Source organism: Xenopus laevis, chromosome 3S, assembly GCF_017654675.1.
Source record: "Xenopus laevis strain J_2021 chromosome 3S, Xenopus_laevis_v10.1, whole genome shotgun sequence".
Taxonomy (NCBI): Eukaryota; Metazoa; Chordata; class Amphibia; order Anura; family Pipidae; genus Xenopus; species Xenopus laevis.
Genome location: NC_054376.1, coordinates 125,386,867 through 125,413,288, shown reverse-complemented (window position 1 = coordinate 125,413,288; position 26,422 = coordinate 125,386,867). Strand labels below are relative to the sequence as shown.

The following is a 26,422-nucleotide window of genomic DNA, read 5'->3' as shown; positions in this document are numbered from 1 at the left end:
ACAGAAACCAGAGCAATTAGCATCAGAATTTAATAATCAGCAAACCTGTAGCATCAGTTTATATTACAGCCAGGGAAGCTCATTTTCTGCTGGATAATTAGTGACGAGCCCTAAGCTTAGCTTCTCAACAGCCAATCAGAGCCCACTGAGCATGTGAGTGTCACAGACACTTTCCAAGATGGTGACCCCCAGTGACAAGGTTGAAGTCCTGGATCATTGCTGCTATTGACAAGCTCAAACTTTAGCCTCGTGCAATAAGTTCACTATATAAAATATGCCATTTTAGACATATTCAATATTAGGGTTTAGTTCTCCTTTAAGCTTCCAAAGCAGTTATTGTGCTTAAGGGTATAAAGGGTACAGCTGCTATACATGGTATAAGAAGAAGTCCAGCTTACAAGGGGCTGTCTTGCATACTATAGTTCTGTTTTGCTACAAGCTCCTATAAATACCAGAGAAAGAATGATGGTCTATTAAAGCATATCTATGCTATTACATTGAGCAAAAAAGCTTTCCCTTGTTGTGAAAGGGACAAAATGCAGTATGGAAGGGCAAAGAATTCACCCCAAGTCTGGTCCTGTCTGTGAGTGCTGACACCATTCCCTTGTACAAAGTGCTCTTGGGAAGCTGCTTATGTCCAAACCTCAATACAGAATAAATTCACATGCGTCATGTAGACTTTGAAAAAAAAGAAAATGTGTGCCTGATATGTGCAGTCACTGAATAGGGCAGCTGAATGGTACAGCAGTGTTTCTTAAATTAAGAAAGTTGGTATATAAGTTATATAAATTCTATGAATTACTATTTTGTATTATAGAACCCCATTTTATTAAAGGGGAACTATCGCAAAAATAAAAATTTAATATAAGCGCTATTATAGTGAAATAAGAAACTTTGTAAATACAAGCAATTAAATATTCTGTACTGTTTCTGAAATAATTACGTTTATCTTCACTATCCCTTTCTCAGCATCTGTTTCTCTTTATTCTGTCTTCATTCAGGAGTTGGGTGTCAGATATTTATTGACAGTTAGATCCAATATATCTTATAGGGGGGCTCCTTTTGCCTAGAAGATGATTAGAGCTCACTCTATTAAATCACCAGACATCATGTCTCTCTACATGCAGGATTTTTGCAAAAGGCAGTTATTTTGTTAGATGAATGATCCAATATATCTTATAGGGGGGGGGTCCCTTTCCTAGCAGATGGATTAGAGCTCACTCAAATAATTGATCCAGCACAAACAAAATCTAACAAAATAACTGCCTTTTGCACAAATCCTGCACGTAGAGAGACATGATGTCTGGTCAGTTTAATAGAGTGAGCTCTAATACATCTTCTAGGCAAAAGGAGCCCCCCTATAAGATATATTGAATCTAACTGTCAATGAATATCTGACAACCAGCTGCTGCATGAAGACAGAATGAAGAGAAACAGATGCTGAGAGAGGGATAGTGAGGATAAACTTGATTATTTTAGAAACAATGCAGATTTGATAATTGATTGTATTTAGAAAGTTTCTTATGTCAGTATGAGGAAGCCTATATAAAATTGTCATTTCTGCAATAGTTCCCTTTAAGGTGATAGTGGATAACCACACTAAACAGCATGTGGACCTATGGGCCATGGTTTAATAATCCCTAATTTTGCTCCCCATTGAGACTAATGCTGCACAATTTTGCTTTTCAGGTCTGTAATCTGTAGCTCTTATGAAGGCAAGTGACTGTGCATAACTAATGTGGTAGTTGTACAAGCTACAAGGGCAATTGAACAGGTGATTTTGCTTATTCAACTTGCAGCGTGGTTTACATTGTGGGGTCCCAAATCAACTCCCATGTCTTCTATGGTGACTACGTGAAGAAGCCTGTAAGTCTTGCTTGAAAATGTGGATGGTCCCATTACAAGTGATAAACAACTCAACAAACACAATCATGCAATTGCAGTGGTCATGTTGGCCATACCTTTTTGAGCTGCTAAAAATATGTGAGGCAGATGATCTATCTGTGGTCTTGGTACTCAATTCTTTGTTTTTATTTCTTTTTAAAGGATAAGTAAACCTTAAAAATAAGTGAATGTAAAATTGATAATTGTGCTATTCTAAGCACTTTTGTAATGTAAATTCATTATTTATTTTTTTAATTCCAAGATATTAAAGGTTACGTGTACTGTTAAGATTAATCAATATTCCAATAAAAAGGAATGATCTATCTTCAGATATATAAAATGGATTAAAAAGAGGGGATCTGACTTCTGTCAGTATTGAATTTTTATATAGGAGAAAAGAAAGAATTTATCCCTGTCTTTTTGATCAGAAAAAACACACAAAAAATATATGTTATCACTATATGATTTGATTTCAGTTAAACCATTTAATCCCGTAATTCTATATATGTTGGTTCCCCCCTTAAATAAATAGTCCCACAAAGTGCTAGTGCTTGACCTTAATTAAATAGCATTAAATAGAATAAAACTAGGACTCAATTAATTTTTCTTTTAAATATTGTGTATGCTTTGTAATTTCTAACTCATAAACAATTCATTTATCAATTAATGTTAAATGAATTGTTTATGAGTTAGAAATTACAAAGCATACACAATATTTAAAAGAAAAATTAATTGAGTCCTAGTTTTATTCTATTTAATGCTATTTAATTAAGGTCAAGCACTAGCACTTTGTGGGACTATTTATTTAAGGGGGGAACCAACATATATAGAATCACGGGATTAAATGGTTTAACTGAAATCAAATCATATAGTGATAAAATATATTTTTTGTGTTTTTTCTGATCAAAAAGATGGGGATACTTTCTTTCTTTTCTCCTATATAAAGATTAATGAATATTGTTACAACAGCGCCACCTGCTGGTCAGTTTCCCACCAGTCTGACCACCAAGTAGTCAAGGAAGTTGTCAGGAGAAAGAAAGAGGCTGCTCTGATGTTCTTCAGTTTAGGAAAGATGTAAGAACGGTTTCTAATTCTTTTCCTAAGCAGAAGAACATCAGAGCAGCCTCTTTCTTTCTCCTGACAACTTCCTTGACTACTTGGTGGTCAGACTGGTGGGAAACTGACCAGCAGGTGGCGCTGTTGTAACAAAATTCATTCATATTAACAGCACATGTATCCCTTAATATCCTAGAATTTAAAAAAGTAAATAATGAATGTACATTTCAAAAGTGCTTAGAATAGCTCAATAATCAATTAAATATTACCTTTTATTTAAGGTTTACTAATCCTTTAAAGTTACATGACACCCTTGGAACACATTTCTATAGAAAAAAATATATTACACCGCCGGGGAAAAAAACGGTATCACCCACTTGATAACAATATCCCTAGAATGCTTACATTAGAGGTTCTACTTACATAATACAGCATGTCCGTCCATCCTTCCATGGTGATACACTGGAATACTGTGAGAATTGCAAACAGAATGTTGTCGAACTGCGTGATGCCATTATTAGGACCTTCCCATTTGCTCAGGCAGTAGGTATCGTTAGGGCAGTGGCGAGAAGAGCTGTCATTACCGCAGAGAACCTCGACCTTTAAGTCTTCTGCAAAGGGAATAACAAGTTTTATTAAAGACACATGGAAAAGAGATGGCTCATTGGGGGCCTATTTGCCCCAAATAATCTTTTTATTATTATCTTACAAGGAATTTATGCAGATACTGGTTGTTCCATCAGAATATCCAGTATTATGTTATTTACATAGCTTTCATCAGTGGTCTCCTTGGCCCCCTATACTGAGGCATAAAGGATAAGTTAACCTTTAAAATAAGTGAATGTAAAATTGATGATTGTGCTATTCTAAGCATTTTGTCATTTACATTCATTATTTATTTATTTTTATTCCAAGATATTAAGGGATACATGTGCTGTTAATATGAATGAATTTTGTTACAACAGCGCCACCTGCTGGTCAGTTTCCCACCAGTCTGACCACCAAGTAGTCAAGGAAGTTGTCAGGAGAAAGAAAGAGACTGCTCTGATGTTCTTCTGCTTAGGAAAAGAATTAGAAACCTTTCTCACATCTTTCCTAAGCAGAAGAACATCAGAGGAGCCTCTTTCTTTCTTAATACTGGATATTCTGATGGAACAACCAGTATCATTCATATTAACAGTTTATGTATCCCTTAAAGTGGACCCGTCACCCAGACACAAAAATCTGTATAATAAAAGTCCTTTTCAAATTAAACATGAAATCCAATTTCTATTTTTTATTAAAGCATTCATAGCTGTTGTAAACTCTTTTAAAAATCTCAGCTCTCAATCAAATATTGTCTGCCCCTCCTCTATGCCTAGGCATAGAGACGGGGCCGACAATTACTTTCACTTTCCATTCAGCACTTCCTACATGTCACTGCTCTCCCCACATTACCCCTGTTCTCTTCATCATTTAATTGTGTAGCCAGGGCATGGGGATGATGGACATCAGGTCCCCCATTTTGGTGCACAAACAAGATTCTGTGATAATGCAAGGCTTGCCTTAATAACAGTGTCCACAAAATGGCTCCTGCCTGCTTGTTATAATTTTGAAATCGCAGACTGAAGGAAGCAAGATTCAAATAATTTATATAGTGTAATTAAAGTTCATTTTGCTTGACTGATATGATAAAATAGGATTTTGAATAATTTTTTTTAAAATGGGTCCCCTTTAATATCTTGGAATAAAAACAAAATAAATAATGAATGTACATTACAAAAGTGCTTAGAATAGCCCCCCTCATCAATTTTACATTCACTTATTTCAAAGGTTTACTTATCCATTAAAGGGACACTGACACTAAAAAAACTACTTTTTAAAATATGAATGTACATTAAAAGTTACCAATAGGTCATGTTGATAGTTTTTTACTGAGAGGGTTGTTTTTGTAAGAAATTGTTAGTTGAAGTTTCTAAACTTGACTGTTTTGCCAAACTGACTGTCCCATCTCAGCCTATCAGTTTCTAATGCTAACGGACTCTTGCTGCACAAACATGGCAGCCCACTCATACAGGAACATGGGGCACCTGACAGGTAATGCAAATAATTTATGGCAAAGTTATAAGTATCTTTCAAAGGCAATATTATGATAGATGTAAAAAAGAATTTAATTTCTGGTGTCAGTATCTCTTTAAGGGCTGAATAATCACAACAGTCTGAAATGGTCCACCACCTGGATGGTCAATTAGGTCAAAGATTCACTTATTTAGTTGGCCAGACACCAATAATCTTCATGTGAACGGCAAGCCTAAGTAAAAAAGTCAAAGGGAAAGGAGTTTTTCTTCAAATGCAGTTATGGGTAAGTCTGTCTATATACAGAATACAGTATATATAGGGGATCCGTTATCCAGAAACCCGTTATCCAGAAAGCACTGAATTACAGAATGCATGTCTCCCATAAACTCCATTTTATCCAAATTTTCAAAAATTATTTCCTTTTTCTCTTTAATAATAAAACAGTAGTTTGTACTTGATCCCAACTAAGATATAATTAATCCTTATTGGAAGTAAAACCAGCCTATTGGCTTTATTTAATGTTTACATGATTTTATAGTAGACTTAAGGTATGGAGATCCAAATTACGGAAAGATCCATTATCCGGAAAATCCCAGGTCCCAAACATTCTGGCTAACAGGTCCCATACCTGTATTGTATTTTTATGTGTTTTATTGAGAAGTATAAAAAACCTCAAGTCCACCAACCAACCAGAAGCAACCAGTTAGATACATGGGGGCAGATTTATCAAGGGTTGAATTCCGAATTTAAAAAACTTTGAAATTCGAATTAAAAAAGACCAACCCAAATGTATTTAAAAAAACGCAATTTTTTTTTGGCCCAAATAGGTCCATTTTCAATCGAATCAGTCCGTTTTTGAATCATACGAATTGAAGTAATAGCACATTCGATCTATTTCGGTTTTCCAAAAAAAACGATTTAACTCCAAATAGGTTCTAGGCGGTCCCCCCATAAAGAGCGGTAAAACAACAATTCGGCATGTTTTAGATGGCGAATGGTCGACGTCGAATTTTTAAAGAGACAGTACATGATAAATTTTGAATTTTGTAAATTTAAATTTTCACTTCGACCTTTGATAAATCTGCCCCATGGTGCCATTATTCTAACCGAGGCAAGACAGTGATCCTATGCAAAGGAATTCCAGCAACCCAAAGCTACCCATCACAAGTTCCTATCATTATTGTTACTGCTAGACCAGTAGCTACCTTTGAATGGGTTTATTCTCTATAGACCATGATTAAACAACACTGGTTTCATTGCTCACATAGTCAGCAATACTTGATATTATCCATATCAAGGTCATATATTCAGCACAGGTATTAGATGCTATATATTTATAACCAGTTAACTTGTGATATGTTATCTATGTGAATATAAAATATAATGTGAAGAGAGAAGAAGTGGTGTTTACCTCCTGATATGTCATAACACGATGTGTGGAATTTGCCAATGTAGAAGTCGAGACCAATGATGGCAAAGATGAGGATAGCAAAGAAGAGCAACAGTCCAATCTGGAGCAGAGGGATCATGGCTTTCATGATCGACTTCAGGACAACTTGTAAACCTGGAGGGAGAAACAAGATAACCGTATAAATGTACCTATAGCAGACACTATATAGCAGAACTTCTTAACCTTCATTAATCAAGGCCTTACATGCTTTTTGCCAACACCCAACCCATTTGATCAGCACCAAAATATGATTTGTTCCACTGCTAAGGTGGTGTCTCTTCCTCAGGCACATACAGGTCAAATGGGAGCAAGTGCCCTTGGCACACTAAAATAGATCCAAGTTGACATAACTTATTCTAACAAAATATTATTTAAAGGGAAACGGTCGCAAAAATGAGAATTTAATATAAGCTTACTCATACTGCAATAAGAAATACAATCAATTAAATTACAGAGGAAGCAGACCCTGCAGCTGCAGGGGGGCCAGGAGGTATAGGCCCTAGATAAATATTGGTAAAACAGGAAAACCTCTAGACATGTTGGGGCCTGAAAAATAATTTGCTGTGGAGCCCAGTGATATCTAGTAACAACACTGGCTAAGAGCACCCAATGAAATGTGTAGCACACAGTATGCTATCATGCAAAGGCTGTCCCTGAATTATACAAATATGTGGAGTCTAAATTATTCTGGTGTTCTCCAAATAAACCACTGTTCTGTGGAAATTTTGCGTGCTTTTAAGTGCATTTTTCCTATAAAACAACAATTACATCACAATGTAATTCTCTCAGCAGGCTCTTAATCACTTTCTACTCCAGTGATCTCCAACCAGTGGCCCATGAGCAACATGTTGCTCACCAACCCCTTGGATGTTGCTCCCAGTGGCCTCAAAGCAAGTGTTTATTTCTGAATTGCTGGCTTAAAGGAGAAGGACAGCTACAGAGGCAGTTTATTGCCAATAGATTAGCCACAATAGTGCAAGCTAGAACACACTATTTATTCTGCAGAATGCTTTACCATACCTGAGTTAACAGCTCTAGAAGCTCTCTGTTTGTTTAGGATAACAGCTGCCATATTAGCTTGGTGTGACATCACTTCCTGTCTGAGTCTCTCCCTGCTCACTCAGAGCTCTGGGCTCAGATTACAGCAGGGAGGGGAGGAGGGAGGGGGGGAGGAGTAAACTGAGCATGCTCAAGCCCTAGCCCTGGAGGTTTATGCTGAAAACAGGAAGTCTGATACAGAAGATGGGTTTACTGATGTATTATATAGACCTTTCTGATAAAGATTATTTAATTTTAGCCTTTCCTTCTCCTTTAAAAGGCAGGCTTTAATTTCATAAAAACCACATGTATTGCCAAAGAGAGCCGTGGAGAAAGAGTAGTCAGCACATCGATTCTCGATACTCTTTGGGGATGGTGCACGTTCTACAATGGCCACTTCCCATTGGCAAACAGTGTAATGCGAAATTGAACAGCACCATCGGCTCTTGAAGTATTTAAAAAGCCTTTATTTATGCTTTTATGGGCATCACCGCAACATTTCAGGCCATGCGTCCTTTTATCAAGCATTGCCAAAGAGAGCCTCCTATTGTCTGCATGTCCACATAGTGGCTACCAATACTCAATCAGAACCCATATTTGGCATCCCCAGGAACTTTTTACATGCGTATGTTGCTCTCCAACTTTTTCTTACATTTGAATGTGGCTCGTGTGTTTAAAAGGTTGGGGAACCCTGCTCTACTCACACATGTAAGAGCCCCAGCTATAACAAAAACATATATATATATATATATAAAAAAAGAGGTTGGTGCAAGAAGTGTGAGAAGGATTGCTCTGCAAAGTGAAAGGGTATCTAATTAAAGTGTCAGAACAAATCATTAAAAGATTTAATTTAGTAAGGGTTATGGGCAAGTGCTGGAGAACTAAGGGCTGTAGGTGAATGATATATAAGAAAAGGGCATTCATAGTACATCCACATCCCATCCATGCTTTGTCGCTTCTAGGATCAGGGCAACTTGCACACACCAGCGTCGCATTTACATTGGAGCTAATATTGGGTCAAAAAAAGGGGTACAGAATGCAATGTGAGTAAACTACATGGCCCTACAGCAATCTTTTCTTCAGCTTGCCTCCCTTTTTTAAATGAGCCTTTAGTTTGGTAAATGCAGGCTTAGAGATGGCTCCAACCCTAAAACACTGCTTACTAGTTCAACATGACTAAATTGGAAATAACATACTTGGAATCCCAGAAACCAGTTTGAGAGGTCGCAGGACACGTACAGCTCGGAGAGTCCTCAGATCAAACTCAGGGCCTGTAGATGCCACAATGCTGAAATAAAAAAGAGAAAATGATAAATGTAGATAAACATGGAATTTTGAACAAAAATGCTATTTTATAATCAACACAATATCTGAAAATGAAATAAACTGTATATGTTTCACACTTTATTAAAATTACCCAACCATATTGTTCTGTAATGCTTTATTCCAGTAACCTGGCCCCTGAGCCCCTTATTGACCCTGTAACTCCTTATTCCACTAACCCCTCCCCTGAGCTCCTTATTGTCCCTGTAACTCCTTATTCCAGTAACCCGGCCCCTGAGCCCCTTATTGTCCCTGTAACTCTTTATTCCACTAACCCCACCCCTGAGCCTCTTATTGTCCATGTAACTCCTTATTCCACTAACCCCACCCCTGAGCCCCTTATTGTCCCTGTAAATCCTTATTCCACTAACCCCTCCCCTGAGCCCCTTATTGACCCTGTAACTCCTTATTCCAGTAACCCGGCCCCTGAGCCCCTTATTGTCACTGTTACTCCTTATTCCACTAACCCCACCCCTGAGCTCCTTATTGTCCCTGTAACTCCTTATTCCACTAAGCCAACCTCTGAGCCCCTTATTGTCCCTGTAACTCCTTATTCCACTAACCCTTCCCCTGAGCCCCTTATTCCCTGTAACTCCTATTCCACTAACCCCCACCCCTGCAGCCCTTATGTCCCTGTGACTCCTTATTCACTAAGCCATCCCTGAGCCCCTATTGTCTTGTGACTCCTTTATTCACTAAGCAAGCTCTGAGCTTATTGCCAACCCTCCTTCTTCACTAACCAACCCCTGAGCCCTTATTGTCCCTGTAACTCCTTATTCCACTAACCCCACCCTGAGCCCCTTATTGTCCCTGTAACTCCTTATTCCACTAACCCCACCCCTGAGCCCCTTATTGTCCCGTAACTCCTTATTCCACTAACCCACAATCCTGAGTCCTATTTTCCTGTAACTCCTTATTCCACTAACCCCCCTGAGCCCCTTATTCCTGTAACCCTTCTTCCACTACCTCGACTTATATCCACTAACCCCTCCCTGAGCCCTATTTCCTGTAACTCTTATTCAACCCACCCCTGAGCCCCTTTATTGTCTGTAACTCTTATTCCACTACCCCACCCTGAGCCCCTTATTGGTCCCTGTATTCCTTATTCCACTAACCCTCCCTGACCCTTATGTCCCGTAACTCCTTATTCGCACTAACCCCTCCCTGAAGCCCACTTATTGTCCCTGTAACTCCCTTATTCCACTAACCCCACCCTGAGCTCCTTATTGTCCCTGTAACTCTATTCCACTAACCCCACCCTGAGCCCCTTATTGTCCTGTAACTCCTTATTTCCACTAACCCCACCCCTGAGCCCCTTATTGTCCCCGTAACTCCTATTCCACTAACCCCACCCTGAGCCCCTTATTGTCCCCGTAACTCTTATTCCACTAACCCCTCCCCTGAGCCCCTTATTGTCCCTGTAACTCCTTATTCCACTAACCCCTCCCCTGAGCCCCTTATTGTCCCTGTAACTCCTTATTCCACTAACCCCACCCCTGAGCCCCTTATTGTCCCCGTAACTCCTTACTCCACTAACCAGATTGTTCCTTAAACACTGTGTCACAGTAAACCGGTCCCTGTGTACCAGCACCTATTGTATGCTAAGATTAACAAATAGAGAGTGCAATAAATTATATTCCATTCAATATGTTCAGAGAAAAGATATATTCTTGTAGAATCATAGAATTAAAAACTGTATGAATCATATTTCATTGAGTGCACAGTAGTTTCCCTGCATCAGATCCATCTCATCCTTATATTTAGTCATGAAAAGGGGAGGGGGGTTGCTGACTCATCTCACTGCTATTCAGGAGAACTCAAGTCAGAATTTGTCTCACAATTAATTTTCAACGTAAGGGGAAAATAAGGCACCCAGGGCTGGGTTACTAAAAAAATGGGCTACAGTGACAGTAAAGGAAATGTCACACAGGACATTTTGTCACCCGCACAAAGTTGTCTTCCATGGAGGTGACAAATGGTCTGAAATTACCTTTTGATTGAAGCCAGGTTAAAATTTGAAAGCATATCACGTGATTTTACACAGGTGATAAATATTCTGTGGGACATAACCTTAATATCAATGACACACCGTGGAGCAGATTTACTAAGGTTCAAATGGTAAATTCAAATTCAATGTTTTAAATCATTTTTTGGTCAAAACCCACAATTTTGAGTTTTAAATCACCAACTCGAGTTATAATTTGAATGTGAGATTGATCACAGCTCTACCCTGGAAACAGCGCAAATTCTATACTCCACCAACTGAAACCTGCGGAGTTCATGAAGAATTCAATGACAGAGGTCCATGGAACCATTTGAATATGTTAACTGCCTTCCTGTCATTTAAGTTTTTTTCAGAGGGAAAACTTAATTCAAAATCGTTTCCAATTTTTGGGTTGTTCCTATTCGATCGAATTTTAGACTTTTTCCATATATAACGGAGGGGAGGGTTAAGCGACAGAAGGGTTGGGAGGGGTGAGTGACGGAAGGGAGAGCAACGGAGGGGAGGGAGGGGTGAGCAACGGAGGGGAGGGGTAAGACACAGAAGGGAGGGCGGGGTGAGCGACGGAGGCGAGGGGTAAGTGACGGATGGGAGGGATGAGCGATGGAGGAGAAGGAGGGGTGACCGACGGAGGGGAGTGTGACAGAGGAGAGGAGAGGGAGGGGTGAGCGACGCAGGTGAGGGGACAGCGATGGAGGGGAGGAGAGGGACAGCGATGGAGGGGAGGGGACAGTGATGAAGGGGAGGTTGACAGAGGGAAGGAAGGGAAGTAAGGGAAGTAAAGGTGGCCATAGATGTAGAGATCTGCTCGTTTGACGATGTCGGCCCAACGATTGGATCAGAATGGATCCGATACAGGCAGTCGGATCGGGGGACCGCATAGACGCACAGATGATTTTTTGACCTGCTCGATTGAGATCTGGCCAACTATCGGCCAGATATCGATCGGGGAACCCGTCGAATGGCCCCACACGGGCCAATAAGATGCGACTCATTTTGTCGGCAGCTTTTATCGGCCCATGTATGGGGGCCTTTAAACTGAGGGGTGCGAACACTGAATAGGGGTAGGCAGAAGACAATTTTAGAGGTAACTGCCCAGCGCTCCCCTATCATTATGCCCCAGGCAGCTGCTTCTTTTGGCTACCCCTAGTTCCCACCCTGCTCAGTGGTGGGATTACTTTAATAAGAATTTAGAAGGGTAATTATGTTTCTGTATGCATATCCAGGTAAATAGCATGGTTGTGCACTGTGTCAAGGCAATAGGATGTAACAGGCTAAATAACGTACCACTGAGAAGAGTTAAGGGGCCATACACGGGCAGATTAAAGCTGCAGATATTGGTCCTTTAGACTGATTCGGCATCTGCCTGTGTGTGTGTGTGGGCTTCTATTGGGTCTCCCCGATCAATAGCAGGCCAAAAATCAGACAGATATCGATAGGGCAGGTTTTATTTCTCCTGAGATTGAGGGCCGCATTGGCTAGTTGATGCACTCCTACGACCCATCGGCACCAATTTCCTTCATTGTAATCTGGTCGTTTGGCCCTAGAGCCGAACGATCGGATTAACCCGATATTTCCCTGCCTTTGGTGGGAATATCAGGTTAAGATCCGCTCATTTGGCGACCTCTCCAAATGAGCAGATCTTATTGTGTATGACCATCTTTACTGTAAAATGAAGGAGATGCATTAGGAGCTGGGACACTGCATTAAAATAATAAAATGAGCGATTAGACTCTCAGGAGATGGGTTACCACAAAAATGCAAAGAAAAGGATTTATTTCTGTTAATGATGGACGACAAATAAAGGAAGGAATGAAGTGGTGGGGAGGCACAAGGTGACAGGCAGCTATAGGTCTTTCCCCATTCAGCAAGTCTCCATGGCAACAAGCCATGCCTCATTCACATGGTTTCCAGGACTACCTTTGCCCCGTTTCCATGGTAATGGGACCACCGTTCATTGATACCATCTTGCTTGGGACCAGAATTCAGCTCTGCCTTGGTCTCTACCCTTCCCCCCATTCTGTTTCTCCGAGAGGTTGAGTTTCTCCCTTTCTTGCCAGGGTGGAATAGAGTGATTTTATGAATGACTGAGGATGCTCAGAGAAGAGCCTTGCAATGTGTCTGTGTCAGCCATAGTGACTGGAAGCCCATATTTGTTCTTGCCTCAATGTCAGTATATCATCCATACAGTACATATGATAGGATTCTAAAGCCCTGTCTCGTAGACTAACGGGGGGATCTCCTTATAGCAACATAGTCTGATAAAGACAACGGAGCCTGTATATTACGAAGGGTATCCCAAACCCAGAACTAACTGCAAGGTTTCCGGTCAGTGGCATAACTAGATATTACTGGGCCCCACAGCAAATTCTTTTTCAGGCTCCCAAAATGTCTAGAGGTTGACCTGTTTTACCAATTGTTTCTGATTGGTTGTTTTCCGTATAAAAGCTAATTTCCTGTGGGTGAGACCTTAGCCCATGATTAAGTACCTTGTGGGTATGAAACGCATAGGGCCTATAGAGATGCACAAATAGCTGAAGATACCGAGCGCCGCGCAAACCCAGAACCGGTCGAGGATTAGGAGCAACGCACAGAAGACGAAGGCAGTAAAAATAAAACTGGGTAAATAGATGTGCAAAATAAAAAATATTTCTAATATAGTTAGTTAGGCAAAAATGTAATGTATAAAGGCTGGAGTGACTGGATGTGTAACATACTAGCCAGAAGTCCCCGCCTCCCCACTAGACCATCAGGTATTCTTAAATCCTGCTTGAGGGGTATGCAATCATATTATACAACATGAGGGTACATCATTAAATTATAATAAACGTGACTCAAGTTCAGTGAGTCATGACATGACACAAATTGCATTGCTCAGCACAGATTATAACCGATCACATCACTAATCACCATTTATAAGGATATAATTTACAGGATATTTAGGCTCTTGATTTATGTATTATAGTTCTATAATTTCTATTCAATACAACCGTATACAAAGATGTGAGAAAGGTTTCTAATTGTATTCCTAAGCAGAAGAACATCAGAGCAGCCTCTTTCTTTCTCCTGACAACTTCCTTGACTACTTGGTGGTCAGACTGGTGGGAAACTGACCAGCAGGTGGCGCTGTTGTAAGAAAATTCATTCATATTAACAGTACATGTATCCCTTAATATCTTGGAATTAAAACAAAATAAATAATGAATGTAAATGACAAAAGTGCTTAGAATAGAACCCTCATCAATTTTACATTCACTTATTTTAAAGGTTTACTTATCCTTTAAGGGCAGAGACACTCAGATTCGGGGAGATGAGTCGACCAGCAACAAATCTCCTCTTTTTTTGGGGCGACAAACCTCTCTTAACTGCCTACCAGAGAATGTAAATCTCTGGCGGTATGGCAATCAGTGCGCTTCTTTTTCCGAAGTCGCCCAAAGTTGCCTCACAAGGAAACTTCAGGCAACTTTAGAAAACAAAGCGCTCCGAGTGCCATTCTAGCCGGCGGGAGGCAGTTCGGGGAGATTAGTCGCCCAGAAGAAGAGGCGATTTATCGCCGGGCCACTAAATCTCCCCAAATCTGAGAGCGTGTCTCTGCCCTAAAGGGAAATTCACCTTCATTAGCAAAACTGTAATAACTGAAAAAAAACACAGAAATGTGTTCAAACTTTTATAACCTGCCAAATTTTGCAAATTAGTAATTAGGGGGTGTGGCCACAAAAATGAGCATGGTCGAAAACATCTGCAGCGCTACTCTCTCTTTTTATTTCCAAAATGTTGGGAGGTATGTGTCACAGACATTTTCCAAGATGAAGATGACAAGTTTGAAGTCCTGGATCATTGGATCATTGCTGCTATTGACAAGCTGAAACTTTAGGCTGGTGCAATAAGTTCACTATATAAAATATAGCATTTTTAGCCACATTCATTTCTAGGGTTTAGTTCTCCTTTAAAGACAGGCCTACTTCCAGCCATTCCTGGAGGTTCCTGGAGCTTAAAGTTGTTAAGCTTTAGAAAGCTTAGCTATAAAGGCTATATAGGCTGAGCTATAAAATGTTAAATGCAGTAAGAGTCCAGTAAAAAGTCTGTTGCTGCAGTGAGAAGAGGTGGAGAAAAAATTCCCAGGTGGACTGACTTGAGACTGCTGCAGCCAGTACCAAAGAACGAGGACAGTTATTTAAAGACTGAACCAGTTACTGCAGAAATGTATCTCTGTAAGGAAAACTAGGCGAGGCGCGTGAGTCTTATATGAAGCTGCTGTCTATGTGCAACGTTGATCCACATACAGTATGTGCCTTGTATGTACAATATCTATATGAGAAACGTGAGCAATGTCTGTGGCGGAATGTTATAGAAATCTGGACATTGAAAACTGCTCGAGGGTCACAATAATGAGGATTATTTTGTTAAGAAAAGGTAAGTACCAAAAGAGAACATGCCCTCCAGTCTCAGTATATGCAAAGAGCCCTAGAAAAGACTTTACAACCTTGAAGGCATTTCTTATTTTTCGTGCAAAAGAGCTAAACGCACACAAAGTACGGCTACAATGGGCTGTTGTTAGGAGATCACATGGATTCGACTCCCCAAAGTCCTACATTCAGAGTAAAAGGTTGTAGGTAGGAAGGTTGAGACGGTTACAGGAAGCAAGATGCCAAAACAGAGCAAGTTGGGGACAGTAACTTTCAGTTCGTGAAGTACAACTTTGCTTTTATAATATGTCCCATAGGAAATCTGTTTTGCCCTGGTCCCCTCCACTATTGAACATAAGTGTGTGAACACTGAAGGTGAGAGCCCAACAATATCAATACGAGAAGGAAATCTTGCGCCACAAATAAACTATTTTGAACTATGTGACTTCTAATATCCATATTTACTTTGGGGGTACATTATCCCTTATAATGTGCCTTTAAATGGTCACAGACCATTTTACAGTCAGGGGTACATTATCCCTTATAATACATGAGTGATACTCAGAGTTCCCTGTATAACTCAGCCTGCAGCCTTGTGCCTTTATATGGTCACAGAACAACCCCTCAGTGACTTCTAATATCCTTATCATTTACAGTAGGGGGTACATTATCCCTTATAATACATGAGTGATACTCAGAGTTCCCTGTATAACTCAGCCTGCAGCCTTGTGCCTTTATATGGTCACAGAACAACCCCTCAGTGACTTCTAATGTCCTTATCATTTACAGTAGGGGGTACATTATCCCTTATAATACATGAGTGATACTCAGAGTTCCCTGTATAACTCAGCCTGCAGCCTTGTGCCTTTATATGGTCACAGTTCAACCCCTCAGTGACTTCTAATATCCTTATCATTTACAGTAGGGGGTACACTATCCCTTATAATACATGAGTGATACTCAGAGTTCCCTGTATAACTTAGCCTGCAGCCTTGTGCCTTTATATGGTCACAGAACCCCTCAGTGATTTCTAATATCCATATCATTTACAGTAGGGGGTACATTATCTCTTAATATACATGAGTGGTACTCAGAGTTCCCTGTCAAAACCTTCAGTAAACTATAAAGTGGGTAATGCAAAATTTGTTGCAGAACAGCAACATGGATTACAAGTAAAACATTTATGGAATGCAGAGAACATTGTACAACTGGGCAAATAGTTCTAATTTCTTACCCTGATAACACAACCAAAAAATCCATGATGTTCCAGCCATTGCGCAGATAGGATCCCTTGTGAAAGGCAAATCCCAAGGCGATGATTTTGATTCCCGTCTCAAAGCAGAAAATTCCAATAAAATAGGGTTCTGTGTCATCCTGCAAAGCAAGGAAAGGTTATAGCCTTATGTGCAATCAGATATATTTCTCATTTATGTCAATTCCCATCTCCTCAGTGAGGGCCTAGAGCTCCTTGTGCTCCCCCAAAATTGGTTTCCACAATTTCCTGGTGCATTTTTTCTCATGAGGGGCATGATCACGGTGCTACTCCTGTATTGAGGGTAAAAGGGTGCAGATATCTGTATATTGCGTCCTGGGATGATGCATGTTTCATAAATTAAACTGGGCTGATAGAGAGTAGAAGGTATGTTTGTGGTTCTCTATATTTAAAGGGGCTGTTTGAAAATCAATATATTTAATATAATGTAGAGAGCCAAATTATGAACCCATTTGCAACTGGTCTTTGTTTTTTTTTATGAAGGGGGTTGTTCACCTTTAAATGAACTTTTAGTATGATGTAGAGAGTTATATTCTGAGACAATTTGCAATTGGTTTTAATTTTTTATTATTTAAGGTTTCTGTGTTATTTACTTTTTAATTAGGGATGCACCAAATCTAGGATTCGGCCAAATCAGCCGAAACCGAATCCAAATTTGCATATGCAAATTTGGGACAGGGAAAATGTTTTCCCCTTCCCACCCCTAATTTGCATATGCTAATTAGGATTTGGATTCAGTTCGATATTCAGCCTAATCTTTCGGAACATCCCTATTTTTAATGCAGCAGATTTCTAGTTTGCATTTTCAGCTGTCTGGTTGCCAGGGTCCAAATTACCCTAGCAACCATGTACTGATTTGTTTAAGAGACTGGAATATGAATCGGAGAGGCCAGAATAGAAAGATAAGCAATAAAAAGTAGCAACAGCACTTTTAGCTTTACAGAGAATTTGTGTGTTTAGATGGGGTCAGTGACCCCAATTTGAAATCTGGAAAGAATAAGAAGAAAAAGGCAAACAGTTCAAGAACTTTAAAAAATAAATAATGTGCGGTTAATATGAAAGAATTTTGTTACAACAGCGCCACCTGCTGGTCAGTTTCCCACCAGTCTGACCACCAAGTAGTCAAGGAAGTTGTCAGGAGAAAGAAAGAGGCTGCTCTGATGTTCTTCTGCTTAGGAAAAGAATTAGAAACCTTTCTCACATCTTTCCTAAGCAGAAGAACATCAGAGCAGCCTCTTTCTTTCTCCTGACAACTTCCTTGACTACTTGGTGGTCAGACTGGTGGGAAACTGACCAGCAGGTGGCGCTGCTGTAACATTAAGTCATATTAATGAAAGGTTTTATTAGAAAAAGTTTTAATTAGCCCCCTCATTAATTTTACATTCACTCATTTTAAAGGTGAACTATCCCTTTCAGGGGTATATTGCTACAGGCAAGAAGAAGTTAACTTTAGAGGTATTAAAATGAAGCCTTATATAATTGCCCTTTAATGACAGCCCGCGGCTAGCTTTCAGCACAAGGCTCCACTGTAGGCAGTTGCTCAGCAGCAGAACTATACACTAAACTAAGCTGACAGTAACACACCACCCAAAGAGTTGCCACCTGCCCAATATTTTACTGGTCTAGCTGGTGAAAAATGACAGCAGAGAAGAAAGATGACAGAAACATTCTGGTATTTTGTTCCTAGAAGGTGTAAAATTGTCATGGAAATCATTTTCCTTCCCTACAAAAAGTAGCTGCAACTAGTAGCTCTGTGTGTCCTGCCCTCATTTGTGTGCCATGGCTCTTACCAGACGTTCCGACATTGGTGTCTTGTCCCCCTCAGGTAAGTGCTGCTCCATAGCCAATACGATGCAGTTGGCTATGATAGTTGATAAAATCATATATTCAAAAGGAGTAAGATGGCAGAGTAGTTAAGGAATGCAACACATCAATAACGTTTTCATAATCACAGCAGGTGGAAGAAAATCTTTGAAGAGTTTTATCACCAGTACAACAGTGGAAGCTATATTAAGGAGGAGTAGATATGGGTGAGGGTAATGCTGCCTGCACACTGTGAGACCCATAGATAACAGGTGCAGTAGGTGAATATTTCTAAAGTATGGAAGATGGAAACAAGAGGGGCCAAGGGGTGATAGTAGGAAATTATGATAATAGTAGGGCAAGGTGGAAATGTAGAGACTATACAACAGGATGTAGACAGTATTACAAGATGGTGACTGTAGGCAAGATGGAGGCAGAAGGGCAAGATGGTCACAGTAGAGAACATAGAGAAAGTAGGCAAGATGGTGACTGTAGGCAAGATGGAGGCAACAGGGAAAGATGGTGACAGTAGGGAATATAGAGAAAGTAGGCAAGATGGTGACTGTAGGCAAGATGGAGGCAGAAGGGCAAGATGGTCACAGTAGAGAACATAGAGACAGTAGGCAAGATGGTGACTGTAGGCAAGATGGAGGCAAAAGGGCAAAATGGTCACAGTAGGGTACATAGAGACAGTAGGCAAGATGGAGGCAACAGGGCAAGATGGTCACAGTAGGGAATATAGAGACAGTAGGCAAGATGGAGGCAGAAGGGCAAGATGGTCACAGTAGAGAACATAGAGACAGTAGGCAAGATGGTGACTGTAGGCAAGATGGAGGCAAAAGGGCAAAATTGTCACAGTAGGGTATATAGAGACAGTAGGCAAGATGGAGGCAGAAGGGCAAGATGGTCACAGTAGAGAATATAGAGACAGTAGGCAAGATGGTGACTGTAGGCAAGATGGAGGCTACAGGGCAAAATGGTCACAGTAGGGTACATAGAGACAGTAGGCAAGATGGAGGCAACAGGGCAAGACGGTCACAGTAGGGAATATAGAGACAGTAGGCAAGAAGGTGACTGTAGGCAAGATGGAGGCAAAAGGGCAAAATGGTCACAGTAGGGTACATAGAGACAGTAGGCAAGATGGAGGCAACAGGGCAAGATGAACACAGCAGGGAAGATAGTGACAGTAGGCAAGATGGAGGCAACAGGACAAGATGGTCACAGCAGGGAAGATAAAGACAGTAGGCAAGATGGTGACTGTAGGCAAGATGGAGGCAACAGGGCAAGATGAACACAGCAGGGAAGATAGTGACAGTAGGCAAGATGGAGGCAACAGGACAAGATGGTCACAGTAGGGAATATAGAGACAGTAGGCAAGATGGTGACTGTGGGCAAGATGGAGGCAACAGGGCAAGATGAACACATCAGGGAATATAGAGACAGTAGGCAAGATGGAGGGGGCAAGATGAACACAGCAGGGAAGATAGAGACAGTAGGCAAGATGGTTACTGTAGGCACCCCCTCCCACCAAATTAAAGGGTCACTCGTGATGCGAAAAAAAACCTGAATGACCCACAATTATGTGTGTACCATGGGTCACCCACAGGCCCCACTACAGACAAAGCAAACCCAGGCTCGCGGGGTCTCCTTCATTCTGCAGTTACACCACTGGTGTCAACAGAACAAGGTGGAGACAGTGGGCAAAATGGAGAAAGTAGGGCAAGATGGAGATGTTAAGGCAAAGTCGAGACAGTAGAGACTGATGTAAACACCATTGCAACCAAGTCAACAACATTACAAGATGGAGACAGCAGGGCAGGACAAAGACAGAGCAAGATAGAGACAGTAAGGAATATACAGACAATAATGAAGATAGAGACAGTAGGACAAGAGGTTGCTGATGAAAACTCCTATTACCTAATGATAAACATAAGTCTCTTACAAGGCATTATACCTCTTGTACCCATAACCATGTGCATGCGATTTGTTGGCCGTATACACCCTTCTATTGTATAGTGCTGAAGAGTATGTGGGCACTTTATAACTATATGTTAATAATAATTAGGAATGCATCCTAAATGAACTAACTGGTAGTATAACTGCTTTATATAAAGGGCCCCTCGAATCAGTTTTGTTCCAGGTCCCACCTCATTAAACCAGAGGGAATTATGGAAACAGCAGTACAGGAATGGGATTTGTTATGCAGAAACCCGTTATCCAGAAAGCTCTGAACTACAGAACTACAGAAGGGCTCAGTGACTTCTAATATCCTTATCATTTACAGTAGGGGGTACATTATCCTTTATAATACATGAGTGATACTCAGAGTTCCCTGTATAACTCAGCCTGCAGCCTTGTGCCTTTATATGGGCACAGAACAACCCCTCAGTGACTTCTAATATCCTTATCATTTACAGTAGGGGGTACATTATCCCTTATAATACATGAGTGATACGCAGAGTTCCCTGTATAACTCAGCCTGCAGCCTTGTGCCTTTATATGGTCACAGAACAACCCCTCAGTGACTTCTAATATCCTTATAATTTACAGTAGGGGGTACATTATCCCTTATAATACATGAGTGATACTCAGAGTTCCCTGTATAACTCAGCCTGCAGCCTTGTGCCTTTATATGGTCACAGAACAACCCCTCAGTGACTTCTAATATCCTTATCATTTACAGTAGGGGTACATTATCCCTTATAATACATGAGTGATACTCAGAGTTCCCTGTATAACTCAGTCTGCAGCCTTGTGCCTTTATATGGTCACAGAACAACCCCTCAGTGACTTCTAATATCCTTATCATTTACAGTAGGGGGGTACATTATTCCTTATAATACATGAGTGATACGCAGAGTTCCCTGTATAACTCAGCCTGCAGCCTTGTGCCTTTATATGGTCACAGAACAACCCCTCAGTGACTTCTAATATCCTTATCATTTACAGTAGGGGGTACATTATCCCTTATAATACATGAGTGATACTCAGAGTTCCCTGTATAACTCAGCCTGCAGCCTTGTGCTTTTATATGGTCACAGAACCCATCAGTGACCTCTAATATCCTTATCATTTACAGTAGGGGGTACATTATCCCTTATAATACATGAGTGATACTCAGAGTTCCCTGTATAACTCAGCCTGCAGCCTTGTGCCTTTATATGGTCAGAGAACAACCCCTCAGTGACTTCTAATATCCTTATCATTTACAGTAGGGGGTACATTATCCCTTATAATACATGAGTGATACTCAGAGTTCCCTGTATAACTCAGCCTGCAGCCTTGTGCCTTTATATGGTCAGAGAACCCCTCAGTGACTTCTAATATCCTTGAAATCTAAAGTAGGGGTACATTATCCCTTATGATACAGTATAAAACCATCTGCTATCAGATCTTTATTTTGCACAGAGATGCATTTCATACCTGCTGTCCAAAATTCTTCTTACCTACATTTATGTGGTGCAAGACAGGTGAGCATAAGTTTTCTGCTTTTGGACTCCCAAAAGAAGCACTGCCCCAAGTCCAATCATTAATATGAATTGGGGAGGCTCGTTGGTAGGACATTACACAGCAACATTCTCTGCTAGTTCCATCCTGTTACTCTGGCTCATTAAGAGCGGCTGTATAATGCAGTTTCTCTCACCCTTGGATTGTGACAAGGCACAGCCAAACAATGTCGCAGGGAAATATGGCAACTGTCACAATATGTCACAACAGTATCAGGCAATTGTGCCAGGACCACCGCATGAAAGCGTCGACTCTGAACGAGGACATCGTGCCGTCGTAGCAGAAGGGTGGTTAAAAATAAAAAAACACTAGCGATTTCAAAACTAAAAAACTTACCAAATAACGGCAAGCACATATCAAAGAGACCTGATTTCTTAAGTCCCCCTTCTTCTTCTCCCGGCCATGCTGACACCAAAGGGGAGAGACAGAACAAGGATTTGACTGGTATTTACAAATACATAATTGCATTAAAGGGTTCCACTGCCTTAAAGGGGTAGAATACTCCTTTGTTCAACATATTTGCAATGACTATGGCTTGTGCTGATTATACTTGAACCTGCTCCATATGTGCTCCTTGCAAGGTAGGTACATTCCCATTATAAAACTTTCTCTGTTCACCCTTTGTTGTGGCTGTTTTGGCAGCAGGAGTCCATTATGCAGAGGGAATCTAATTATCTCTTGTCCTTAGCTCCTGGTTTGCAAGTGCAACAAAGTCATCTGTATGCTGCACAGAGAAAATTATAATAAAATATTTGCCTTTTTTTCCTTTCACACTGCATACACTTTTCTTCTGCCTGTCCGTCCCATTTTTATTGTATATTTTTTATTTTCAGTTTTCTAAAGTTTTGAAAATAAACAAGGGGGATACAGAAAACAAGAGGGCAAGGCCACTAATAGTCGTATAAATTATAACTCCATTAGTCTGTCTGTCCATTTTTCTATTATGTTGCCGTTATCACTTTCTCTCTACTTTCACTTTGTGGCCTGTCTTCTGCTTCTGGCTTACAACTCTCATTTCCCCTTCATTTCTACATTCAGCTCGCCTCTTTTTCTCATTCTTCTTTATCCCCTTCTATTCTTCTTATCATGGTTTCCTATACAACCAGCCATTGTTATCTTCTATGTTTGGTACATTCTCATGTCTTCCTTTTTATCTGATATCTTCTTCCGCTCTCCATTGTGCTCTCATCTTTGGCTTATTTCTATCCTGCTTTTTAATTTCCTGTTGTATTTGTACCTTTCTCATTTTCTCTGGCACAGTGTTTTACTGTTGGATCATCTACTAGTCTAAACTGTAAATTAAACCACACCTTTGTCTTAGGGATGCACCAAATCCAGGATTCGGTTCTGGATTCGGCCTTTTTCAGCAGGATTCAGAGAACAGCCAAATCCAAGTCCCTTGCCAAACTGAATCCATAAATCATACCTCCCAATGGACCCGTTTTTCACAGGACAGTCACGGCCAACCCGCAGTCCCAGATTGTTACTGAAATGTCCCGACCTTCTCTTTGAACTCCTGCACTGAACAGCCAGAAAAACAATCCAAAGTTTCTGAAACTTAATTGGCTTTTGGCAGAGAGCCCAGAATATGGGACAGCTGCACTTAGATACATTTGTAACAATTTAAAATAAGCAAAGAAACAATTGTAACAATTTAAGATAAGCAGGTCTCTTGGGGAAACCCTGTCAAATTTTGTAAAATGAACGTGGTAATTAGGGGGTGTGGTCACAAAATGGGCATGGTCAAAACAGTTTCGCCAACTCTTTTTGTCCATCTTTCTATTTACAAAATGTTGTGTTGGGAGATATAATAAAATCACATGACTGTTTGTCACACAAACAAGTAAGTCAAACATCTTTTGACGAGAGTCTTTCACAAAGTATTCAGGGTTTGGCTGGATCCTAAAACATTTGATTCGGAGCATTCCTACTTGACCTGCATCTTCTCTACACACTTTTGATGTGGACACCTAAAAATAACTACTGTAAATGCTGCAGGATTAATTACTAAAGAGTTTACGGCACATGGCTTTACTTATCTTGAAGTGTGCTCATCAATTAGGTGTCTATTAGTTACGGGTGAATGGGGATATGACAAACCTACTCTTATAGGAGAAAGACCAAGTAAAAATCTGACTAAAGCTGGTCACACACATTGAGATCCATTAGTTTGACGAAGTTGTCACATGAGTGGATCTCTACCGATTTGGCCACCCACCTGGCTTCATTGATTGGATCATATTTGTGAGCCTATGGAATGGAGACCTGAAAGACGAGGACCTCATAAATGCACGGTCCTCACCCATTGAGATTATCTAATCTGACAGTTTTCAGCCACATATTATGAATTCAGGCCCCTTACACTGGGCATAAAGCAGTTGACATGGCCTGGAGTGGCTGGGCCTGCAGTTTTTATTAGTTCATGTATGGCCTCCTTAAATCTGTTATACTATGGAGGAGATTGACATCCAATCTGTATTTTTATATTTTTAACCAAGCAGTAAAGTCAAGTCAACTTCAACCTGCCTTAATGTACCAAGCATTAGATATCTGAAGTATAAACATACTGGATGATCAACCTGCAGGCCTCCTTGTTGAACTAAAATTGCAGTTTTACAACAACTCGGTGGCAGCAGGTGGGACATGACCTCCTATAATGCTCACCCTGTTTTCCTCATCTCTTTTCCTGCCTACAATTGAGGACTCTTTTTCTCAATGCAGCACATGCTAAACTTGGGCGCCTTCCTTTCCCTGAATGGATCAACATTATCCATTTCACATTCCATTAATTTGTTTTCTGTGACACAACACAGCCCTCTAATACATGCAGCAATCGACAATGTGGGTAAAATGCACAGCCCTCATATGCTGCCAACACACCCCTTATTCACACCCCAAACTCATTCCTTCCAGTTTCTAAAATCAACGCCACCCTCAGAGAAAAGCAAGAGCGAGAGATGGACACACACAGTATCTGAGAGATGTGCGGGCACAGAGGAATCATATACACACAAACTAAAGCAGCAAGGTAGATAGAATACTCTCAAACAGGACTGTCCAGGGATTAGGAAAAATCAGATTGGGGATAGATAGATAGAGAGAGAGAGAGAAAGAGAGAGAGAGAGAGAGAGAGAGAGAGAGAGAGAGAGAGAGAGAGAGAGAGAGAGAGAGAGAGAGATGATAGATAGATAGATAGATGGGGGCAGGGAAAAGGAGGCCCTGACTGCTTCCTCTACAGTTACTGGGAAAGGGGGATGCAGACTGCTCCAGTGCTGGGCGGTAAGGGGACGGAGCAGTGCAGATGAATGGGCGGGGTTGGGAATTACACCACTGCTATAGAACCTATGGCAAGTTAATGCAAATTATGTATTCTTTCATTAGAAAACATGAAAGAATATGAAAAGAAAACATTTTTAGGTTCTTTTTTTGTTAGGTACTTTAAGAATGAGTATATATTAAACATACAAATTACTTGGAAGAAAACAACAGCCAAAAACCAATACAAGATGAACAGGGGGCCCTGCCCAAATGAACACAGTTAAACAAAATGGATCTAGTAGCACAAGATGGCAACTGTAAAGCAACAGAGCAACAGTGCAAGGACATGGGGACAGTAGGACAAGATGGACAAAATAGAAACAAGATTGCAATGGCAGGACAAGATGGTAACACTAGGACAAGATGCAAGATGTAAAGAAGTTAGAAACAGTAGAACAAGAAGGAGACAGTAGAGCAAGAATGAGACAGTAGAACAAGAAGGAGACAGTAGAGCAAGAATGAGACAGTAGAACAAGAAGGAGACAGTAGAACAAGATGGCTATAGTAGAACTAGAAGGGAACAGTAGAACAAGAAAGATACAGTAGAACACAAAGGGGAAAGTAGGACAAGATGGTAATTGTAGGACTAGATGGGAACAGTAGAAGAAGAAGCAGACATTAGAACAAGAAGGAGACAGTATAACAAGAAGGAGACAGTAGAACAAGAAGGGGAAAGTAGGACAAGATGGCAATAGTAGAACTAGATGGGAACAGTAGAACAAGAAGGAGAAAGTAGAACAAGAAGGAGACAGTAGAGGAAGAAGGGGAAAGTAGGACTAGATGGCAATAGTGGGACTAGATGGGAACAGTAGAACAAGAAAGAGACAGTAGAAGAAGAAGGGGAACGTAGAAGAAGAAGGGGAAAGTAGGACAAGATGGCAATAGTAGGACTAGATGGGAACAGTAGAACAAGAAAGAGACAGTAGAAGAAGAAGGGGAACGTAGAAGAAGAAGGGGAAAGTAGGACAAGATGGCAATAGTAGGACTAGATGGAAAATGTAGAACAAGAAAGAGAGTGGAACAAGAAGGGGAAAGTAGGACAAGATGACAATAGTAGGACAAGATGGAAACAGTAGAACAAGAAGGAGACAGTAGAAGAAGAAAGAGACAGTGGAACAAGAAGGGAAAAGTAGGACAAGATGTCAATAGTAGGACAAGATGGGAACAGTAGAACAAGAAGGAGACAGTAGAAGAAGAAAGAGACAGTTGACCAAGAAGGGGAATAGTAGGACTAGATGGGAACAGTAGAACAAGAGACAGTAGAACAAGAAGGAAACCGTAGGACAAGATGGCAATAGTAGGAC

General features: G+C 40.6%; 1 protein-coding gene across 14 annotated transcripts in view; it reads right to left on the bottom strand.

Annotated features, from left to right (window-relative positions):
* cacna1a.S (calcium channel, voltage-dependent, P/Q type, alpha 1A subunit S homeolog) overlaps window positions 1-26,422 on the bottom strand; it is a 179,159-nt gene that overhangs the window by 128,372 nt on the left and 24,365 nt on the right. For all 14 annotated transcript variants that reach the window (XM_041588923.1, XM_041588910.1, XM_041588915.1 and 11 more), the window contains exons 2-6: window positions 18,281-18,386; window positions 16,452-16,591; window positions 8,683-8,774; window positions 6,410-6,562; window positions 3,364-3,551 (exon numbers count right to left, since the gene is read on the bottom strand). In XM_041588923.1, the coding sequence (XP_041444857.1) occupies window positions 3,364-3,551; window positions 6,410-6,562; window positions 8,683-8,774; window positions 16,452-16,591; window positions 18,281-18,386 (679 nt within the window). The remainder of the gene's footprint in view (window positions 1-3,363; window positions 3,552-6,409; window positions 6,563-8,682; window positions 8,775-16,451; window positions 16,592-18,280; window positions 18,387-26,422) is intronic.